This window comes from Gymnogyps californianus, chromosome 19 (assembly GCF_018139145.2).
Source record: "Gymnogyps californianus isolate 813 chromosome 19, ASM1813914v2, whole genome shotgun sequence".
NCBI lineage: Eukaryota > Metazoa > Chordata > Aves > Accipitriformes > Cathartidae > Gymnogyps > Gymnogyps californianus.
Window position 1 is genome coordinate 2,783,731 of NC_059489.1, and position 8,218 is coordinate 2,791,948.

Genomic DNA, 8,218 nt, shown 5'->3' on the forward strand with positions numbered 1-8,218 from the left:
CTTTGGAGGTTTCCCAGAGCTGCTGGGATCTGCAGCCGCTTCGCTCTTCTTTACTAGATGCCAGCAATCCTGGTCAGCAGCTTGCACAAAGAGTTTGATGAAAGAAAGGAATTTCTTCTGGGGAGAAAAATAAAGAAAGTGGCAACGAAACATGTTTCTCTCTGCGTAAAAAAAGGTTGGAGTTCAATTACTTGCTGTTGAGCTGTTTTATTTACAAAAACGACTCTTGAATCCGTTTATCTGACCTCATGGGCAATGTGTTGTGTCGTCCTTTCTTTAGGAGAAATACTGGGTTTGTTAGGACCCAACGGAGCTGGGAAAAGCACTTTAATTAATATGCTCATTGGAGAGATTGAGCCAACCAGTGGGCAAGTACGTTACATGCTACAAACTAAATGGAAAATGAATCTATATTTAAATTTTTTAATTATTATTGCAAGCATTCCCAAGTGTTTTTTGCTAAAACTTTACAAAAACAGTTCTGAAACTTGTATAGACCTTACTCAATTATATAATATTTTCCTTGCAGGTTCTGATGGGAGATTATTCTTTCGGCCTGAACGGCGGAGATGACTCAGTGAAATTTGTGGGGTACTGTCCTCAAACGAATCCGCTTTGGCCAGATATTACATTGCAGGAACACTTTGAAATTTATGGCGCTATCAAAGGAATGAGTCAGTCTGATGTTAAGGAAGTCGTAAAACGGTAAGTAGTTTATTATAGAAATGTGTAAGGTTTAGCTATATTTTTCTTAGCCTTTTTTTTTTTTTCCACTTTTCCTAATGCAATCTTTTTTCATTTAAGTTTGGTTGGATCTTTTCAGAAATTCAGCAAGTGTGAATTTGTAGGTTAGAAGATACAGATTCAGCCACAGAAAATTCAACCGGTATTTGTATTTTTTTTTTTTTTTTTTTTTTTTTTTTTTAAGTTACGAAGTGCTAACGATGACCTTTGCCGAGGCTGCAAGGATGGGGAGTCCAGGGCTTGGAGCTGTTTGTAGGTTGTCACCCTGGGCTCCTCTGGGACACAGGGCAGGTGTTTTTGTATGGAAGCGCCCAGCTCCGGTTCTGCTTATTGCTTTGCCTTTTTTTTTATACTTTATATACAAATATTTGTAACTGAGCTCTTCAAATGAGGCTGTTTGCATACTGTGTGATGAGGGGGAAGCTGAACCATCACCCTCTCGGCTTTTCACATGCGGTCCTCCCTCTTCCGCAGCATCGCAAGTGCCCTGGATTTAAAAGACCACCTGCAGAAGACAACGAAGAAGCTGGGCGTAGGGCTGAAACGCAAGGTACGGGGGAGCTTCCCAAGCTGCCGTGTTGGGTGTCGCCAGCAGCCGTTGTGTCCTTACCCTTTCTCTCTGCCTTCCTCCCAGCTATGCTTTGCCCTGAGTATGCTGGGCAACCCGCGGGTCACGCTGTTGGATGAACCATCAACCGGGATGGATCCCAAAGCCAAGCAGCACATGTGGTGAGTGCCGCCAGGGCCACGCTGGTCACAGGCTTGTTTCTCTTTGGGAATTGGTCCGATTTTATGGGTGCGTTATCCCTGTTAACGCTAGGGAGAGCCACAGCCAGGGAATCAACCCGACCTTCGTGCCAGGTGCACTTCATCTGTGTCCTCTCCCAGAATAGCTTGGAGATTAAAAGCTTGAAAGTCGAAAATTAAAATATTATAAGGACTATGAGATTCGAGTCATCTTTGTGAAAAATTCAGGTGTTAATTGTTGCTGTGGGAGTAGTATTGGTCCATAAAATAAAGGGTTTGTGTTTGACCATCACAATCCTCTTTTCCTACTAACCCAGGATTTACCGTTACATGGCAAACGTTTTATTCAGGGATTTTTTTTTTTTGTGGTTATGTTTTGTAGGCGGGCAATTCGAGCAGCATTTAAAAATAAGGAGAGAGCAGCTATCCTGACCACTCACTACATGGAAGAGGCCGATGCTGTCTGTGACCGTGTGGCCATCCTGGTGTCCGGGCAGCTCAGGTACCGCCGGAGCCCTCCCCTGCGGGCGGGTGTTGTGGCGGGAGGACAGGACAGCTGTCGACTAGAATATATTTCTTTGAAAATATAGATAGACAATTTTTTTGCACCTTAAACTTGGAGCGAAATTAAACTGCAAAAAGGGTTAGGCTGCTTAGGGTTAGAAGTTAGGCTGCTTTTTGAGTGTGGTGTCACACGTACAACTCTTATTTTCTCTCTGCAATTGGTAGATGTATAGGTACTGTCCAACACCTGAAGAGTAAGTTTGGCAGAGGATACTTCTTGGAAATGAAATTAAAAGAAACAGCAGATGTACAGCAGGTGGAGTATCTGCAGAGCCAGATTTTGCACATCTTCCCGAATGCGAATCGTCAGGAAAGGTGAAGTTCAACAAATACGCAGAAAACGTTGATATTAATACAAGCCCTGATTTCTCAGCAGCTCCTTGGCACCGAGCAGGGAATGCCATGATACTAGAATTTACAAAAAATATTTACACGTAGCTTAAAAAAGAAAAGAGGAAGGGTTTTGCAGGCCAGCAAAAGCTGCCAAGGCGGTGGCTGTGAGCCCTGCATGCAGATGTTCGGCACGGAGGAAGCAAAACTCCATTTCTGCGTAGCCGTTGCCTGACGGCTTCCTCCTCGATCGGGGCCCCCGGGAAACGGGTAAACTCTGAGTCACTGAGTTGCTGGCCCGTATCTGGAAATGCTTGAACTTTTTCTGGGGGTACTGCAAAGTTTGAGGGTGGGTTGGCTGGTTTTCCCCCCAACAGCTTTGAATTTCTGCCATATGAACTCGAGGGTCTGGCTTGGTGACTGCTAATGAGACTCTCCAAAAGGAGCGCTGCAGGCATCATATAAGGAGCATTCCTCAAATGTGGGAGATTTGGAGGAGGGTTCATTTTTCAGAAGCAAATGTGTGGGATGGAGCAGCTCCCTGTTCTGGGGTCTGGGTTGCGGGAACCGCTGCACGATGCAATGTCCCAAGAGATCCTGTGACCTCTGTCTGAGTTCATTTGAAAGGCAAAACCTCATAACTTTGGGAGTTCCAGGCAGTGATTTTTCTTTCGTGAGTTTATAGGCAGAATATAAATCGTTGAATCTTAGCTGAAGAGCATATAAATCATAGAGCGGTCTCAGGGGGATCTCAGTTGATGTGCCTGGACCTGGATCTCTGAGACGGGTTATAAACCAGCTGGTCTCCTGGAGCTGCATCATTCCTGTTGTCTTGTATGATGATGACTGGTCAAAATGCCTGAAGTGACCTTCAGAAAATGAGTTTAAATCCATTCAGTTGGATATTAATATTTTTGCTTTGAGTAGCTTTACCTGAAGCTAAATTTGCTTTGTTTCTTTGTTCCAGTTTTGCTTCTATTTTGGCGTATAAAATTCCTAAAGAAGATGTACAGTCGCTTTCACATTCTTTTTCCAAGCTGGAAGAAGGTAATTAAGCACTTGCCACGCATCACATACAGAAATCATTTTGTCTCCCATAACTGACACGTTTGCCATGTGGTGGCACTTTTGCATTTCTGTTCCAAATCAATTTAATTTATTTTTTCTATTATTATTGGTGTCCCCAACTCTCTTTCTTGTGAAATGAAGAGTAAGTGCTTGTACCAGCTTAAAATGCTTTAAATCCAGTTGTGTCAGATAGTGAAGTATTCCTAAATACGCGCTCTCATTAATTCTTTTAACAGTAAAACACGCCTTCAACATCGAGGAGTACAGCTTTTCTCAGGCAACACTGGAACAGGTATGTTAAAGCAAATTGTATTTCGTGGAAGTAAACCCTGCCAGGCGAAGGTGTTGCGGGTTTTTTGACGGGGTTTTCGCAGGCGTCTGGGGTGGATTCACTTTGCCCCTGCCGTACAGGAGTCGTGCATCCAGTCCGGGCAAGTCGTAGTGGATGGAGGGGCTGAGGAGCCCTGCGCAGGCAGCTTGTCCCCGTGCCCGGCTTTCAGGCAGCCGGGGCCGCTCTGCTAATGCCTGTCCAGGCATTTCTGGGGAACTGAAGTCTCCTTTTCCGAAGTGAATTGGAACTGACAGTTCCCCTGCTTCTCTTTATTCCCATTTTCTCCTTTAAAAATAAGATGCGAGCTGCAGTGACTGGAGCACAATAAATTTGTGGTGTTAGTGGAAATGTCACTCTGATTCAGTCAAAAGACGGGCGTTGCTGTTCATTTCTGAAAGGAGGGTAAAGCTGAGGCTTATTAGTGCTTATTCTGGGTTAGTTGTTGCTGACGATAAATGTCCTTCAGCGTGTATTTGGTTCAACTTCCTTTTCACTGTGCTCTTGAAGAAATGAGGTGAGAGAGTAGGAGCAAGGAGGAAAAAACCAAAATACTAAAAACTTCCTACTTGGAGGTAAAGCAGTACATTCAATACTCATGAGGTTTTTAGCGTGAATTCTATTTGTGACCAAGAAAGTTCCTACAAGGAGCATGGTTTATTCACATCCTTTCTGTCTGTCCCAGGTTTTTGTGGAGCTTGCTAAAGAGCAGGAGGAGGAGGACAGCAGCTTCGGCACCCTGAACAGCACGCTCTGGTGGGAGAGGACGCAGGAAGACCGAGTCATTTTCTGAGCTCCTTATGGTCCAGATCTGCTTGGCAGCTCGTGTTTTGTGCCAGCGATGATCCTCTGCACACAGGTTGGGGCACGTGTGTGGAAAACATCGGAGCTGGGATGGACAAGGAAAATCGTATTTGGAAGCACTGAGCGTGTTCCACCACCCTGGCCTTAGGAATAACGCCCCAATAGCGGTGAGCATCCCCACCGTTATTCTGGCTGATCTTCTCGCCTCGCTGTCTCCCAGTTTGCGTTGAGCGAGAAGACACTGCCACGACAGTCGGTCATCTCCTGGTGTTGGTCACTTGTGCAGGAGCACCCGCCTCCCATCTTCCCTCGGCTGTGCTGCGCCGGCGTTGGGGCTGGCTGCCTGAGGTTGGGGCTGTCCTTACTGGAAATCGTGAGTTTAAGCGAAACTAGTTGTGGCTGGAGCCTCCTGCCCTGTGGGACCCCCTCACTGGTTCGCAGGGTCTTGCCGTGCCCCGTGCCCTCGGTTGGGCATTGCTGCCTGCCCGACGGGGTGCCGTGCAGACACGCGTCGCTGCAAGGTCCTGCTCCCCCGCCGGCTGATCCGTCCTTGCTTATGCTTAGAAGATGTACCTGCTTAGAAGAGAGGGGCCAAACCACTCCATGGTAATTGTATTCACCGCAAAGAGGGTCCTGAATTCCACTACAAGCTTAGCTTGATATCCAACCGATGTGAAAATGTTCATTTACAGATATAATATGGCACTCGGCGACACTTAGATTCCTTTCTACTGCAGGTTGGCAGATGTGGCTAACTCCTGCTGCCATTCTGGGTGGCACTGATGTTTGTAATGCATGCACTGTAGGGTTAAAGGGGGTGTACAGAAGTGGATGCTTTCTTTCCCCCACTTGGTAAAAGTACAGACATAACTATGTAGTTACGGGATTTGCAGAGATGTGAGTATTTCTTGTCTTCATTAAAAACAGTCTAATTCTTTTGTTGGGTGTAACGACATGTATCCTGCCAGCTGCTTTTAGACACAGTCCCTCTTCAGGGGTTTTCATTTTTCTTGACAGTGAATTCATAAGTACACACAACAGTATTTCCTAATCCGTCTTTGTTGTGATAGCAGTAAGTAATGCAGTAGTGTGCTCAGCACAGGCACGTTTGCTTTGTCCTGGCCTGGCAATTTTTCATTCACCTTTGTTAAACCCAAAAGAAAAAGATCCCAATTCACAACCTCATCAGTAGGAATGGTGCCTTTGGTTTGCATAGAAGCACTAAGAAGAGCAGAATATGTGATTCTTTATCCTAAGATATGACAGATGTACGTTGAAAATATATTATTTTTTTGGTTTTCTACACAAAGTTATCATCACTTTTTTAGTTTTATAAGGTGAAATTAAAGATTGCTAACAGTTCATTGTGTTCTGCAATGATCAAATATAGAGATGCATTTATATCGAGACATTGGCTTCATAAGTCATAGCAATTATGTATCTTCACATTAAAGTTAGAAAAGACTTTTGTTTTTCTTGTGAAAACTCAAAAAACTATGGGTTAAGGCAGAGCTGTGTGTCCCAACTGTTTGTAATTATCAGGCAATAATGTATGTAATACGTTTGATAATGGTTTATCATTGCGTTGAGCCAAAATCTCTTTTCATTTGTTTCTTACTCTACTGTGGGGAGATGTGAATTTTTTATGTGCCGCTTTTGCTTCCTCTTTTGTACCCATAGATTGCATATAAACATACAGATTTTGTTTTGTAGTTAAAATTTGGGCCCAAGAACTGCAGAAACACCCAGACGTCCCGTTTGCTTCCCCAGGGGAAGGTCCCTTCCCCTCAGGAGCGCAGACCTGAACATGAATCTGCCCGTTTTGATGAGCCCTGAGCCGTGGTACTTGCGTATGCCCTGATCTCCTGTGCTGGAAACAAAACAGAGGTAAAGAAGGGGATTAAAGCACTAGCCTCTGAACTGCAGCTCCAGTAGCAATCTTTCCAGGGCTGAAGCTTCCCTGTAAGAAAACAAAAATGACCTAAATTCAGCTCTTTTGTTTATGCAGCCTTTTATTTAGCCCCGGGGAACCCCCAGCCCGTTGCTCCCAGCTGCATCCCTGCTGCTGGCCAGTATCTCTGAGCATTTTCCTTTATTTGGAGCGAAGGTGGGACCCAGAATTTTGTCTCGTGATACTTTCCCATGTACGTACATACAAGTTAAGTGTGTCTTCTCCAAATCCCACATTTCTTACTTTCGTCTCTCTTTGTAAACGGTGTTTCAGCTGAGTGTCGTGTGCGCATCTGTCCAGCAATGTACAGCACGCTCTTTTCCCGTGAACTTATGAAAGTACAGTTGTGACCTGTTAGCCTTGATGTCTTCTTTTAATTTTATTGTTTAACTTATAGTCAGAGTTAATAGTCGCTAAAATAGTTCTGTACTATCTGGATGACATCACCGTATTTCAAACAGTTTCTTATTTTCTGACGTTTCAAATGGATCATATGAAAACTTCCATTAGCAGCTAGATTTGCTCAGTTTGGTACTGTTCTTGTTTACCCTGGAGTAACCCAGTTGATGGCGGCACTGTATTTATGCAGCTACACGTACAAAGAATTTGGCTTGTTAAGTTAACTGCATGTTTGGGTGGGATCTTTTTGGCGTGGTGACATCATGTGTCAACGTGGCGTAAGATGCCACTCCAAAACATCACTGTAATCATAGTGTATTGTATCAGAAGTCTTTCAAAGTGTCATACGATGTCTATAATTGCCAGAATAGGGAAAAACACATGCAAAATTAAACCAGAGAATCCCCTGGAAATGTGAGAGCTTTATTCCTGCAATTTTAAGTCCCTTTGTTCAGCTGTTGTCAGTGACATGCCGATCCCAGCCATACAATACACACCCCCAGTTTGTGCTCTAGGAGATAAAACGGAGAAGAGGCAGCCAGGTTCAGGCTGACTGTTGGACTTCGGGCAAGTCAATTCAGTTTGTGCCACCGTTCCCAGGTATAATGGTTTTGGTTACCTTGCAGGGTTGTTGTGAAAAATAGTTAGCTAGTATATCCAAAACTTGGAAGATGTTTTTACTTTGTGGTGTTGTTACAAGGTTGTATTTTTCTATGGAGGAACTTAATGTGTCTGATTTTTGTTTACCAAGAAAAGCCCTTATTTAAAAATGTCTCTGTATAGCGAGTGAAGTCTGTTGGGTAGCTGACATCCAGCACTCTGGTAGCAGAAACAGAAGGTATTGGGTCTAAAGGTGACACGTTTGTAGCGCTCCTCCTGATGTTGCCATCAGGCACTTTGAATCATTTGACATTTATTTTATACATCTGTTTTTCTTTCCCCACTTCGCTGTATTTGTAAAGTCAAGGTTTTTCCTTTTCCAGCAGAAAGTACTACCGAAATAAAGATGGATTGGATTGTTAAATGCTCGTGTTTCTATCATGCGTGTGGTTTACTGTGCTAGAAGTAGGGGGATTGTTTTCCAAAGCCTTTGCTGTTCCCTGGGGCACACCGGGGCTTGCAGGTGAGTGAGCTGGGGCAGAACGTGGGGGACCCTGGCTATCGGCATGGCTGGGGGTGTCAGGCTGCAGTAATTGCCTATTTTTAATTGAATTCAGGGAATTGCAGTATTGCAACACTTGGGATTTGACCGCCCGCAGTTGTGTCATGTTTTGCAGCCAGAT

At 44.4% G+C, this 8,218-nt stretch overlaps 1 protein-coding gene across 1 annotated transcript in view; it reads left to right on the top strand.

The window, feature by feature from the left end:
• The window catches only part of ABCA5 (ATP binding cassette subfamily A member 5), a 31,438-nt gene extending 23,474 nt beyond the window's left edge, over positions 1 to 7,964 (top strand). Inside the window, 10 exon segments of the mRNA XM_050908334.1 lie at positions 58 to 175; positions 281 to 372; positions 530 to 705; positions 1,219 to 1,294; positions 1,379 to 1,473; positions 1,874 to 1,993; positions 2,221 to 2,370; positions 3,353 to 3,432; positions 3,690 to 3,745; positions 4,467 to 7,964. Coding sequence (XP_050764291.1) covers positions 58 to 175; positions 281 to 372; positions 530 to 705; positions 1,219 to 1,294; positions 1,379 to 1,473; positions 1,874 to 1,993; positions 2,221 to 2,370; positions 3,353 to 3,432; positions 3,690 to 3,745; positions 4,467 to 4,574 — 1,071 coding nt within the window. The 3' untranslated portion in view covers positions 4,575 to 7,964.
• Positions 7,965 to 8,218: the final 254 nt, after the last annotated feature.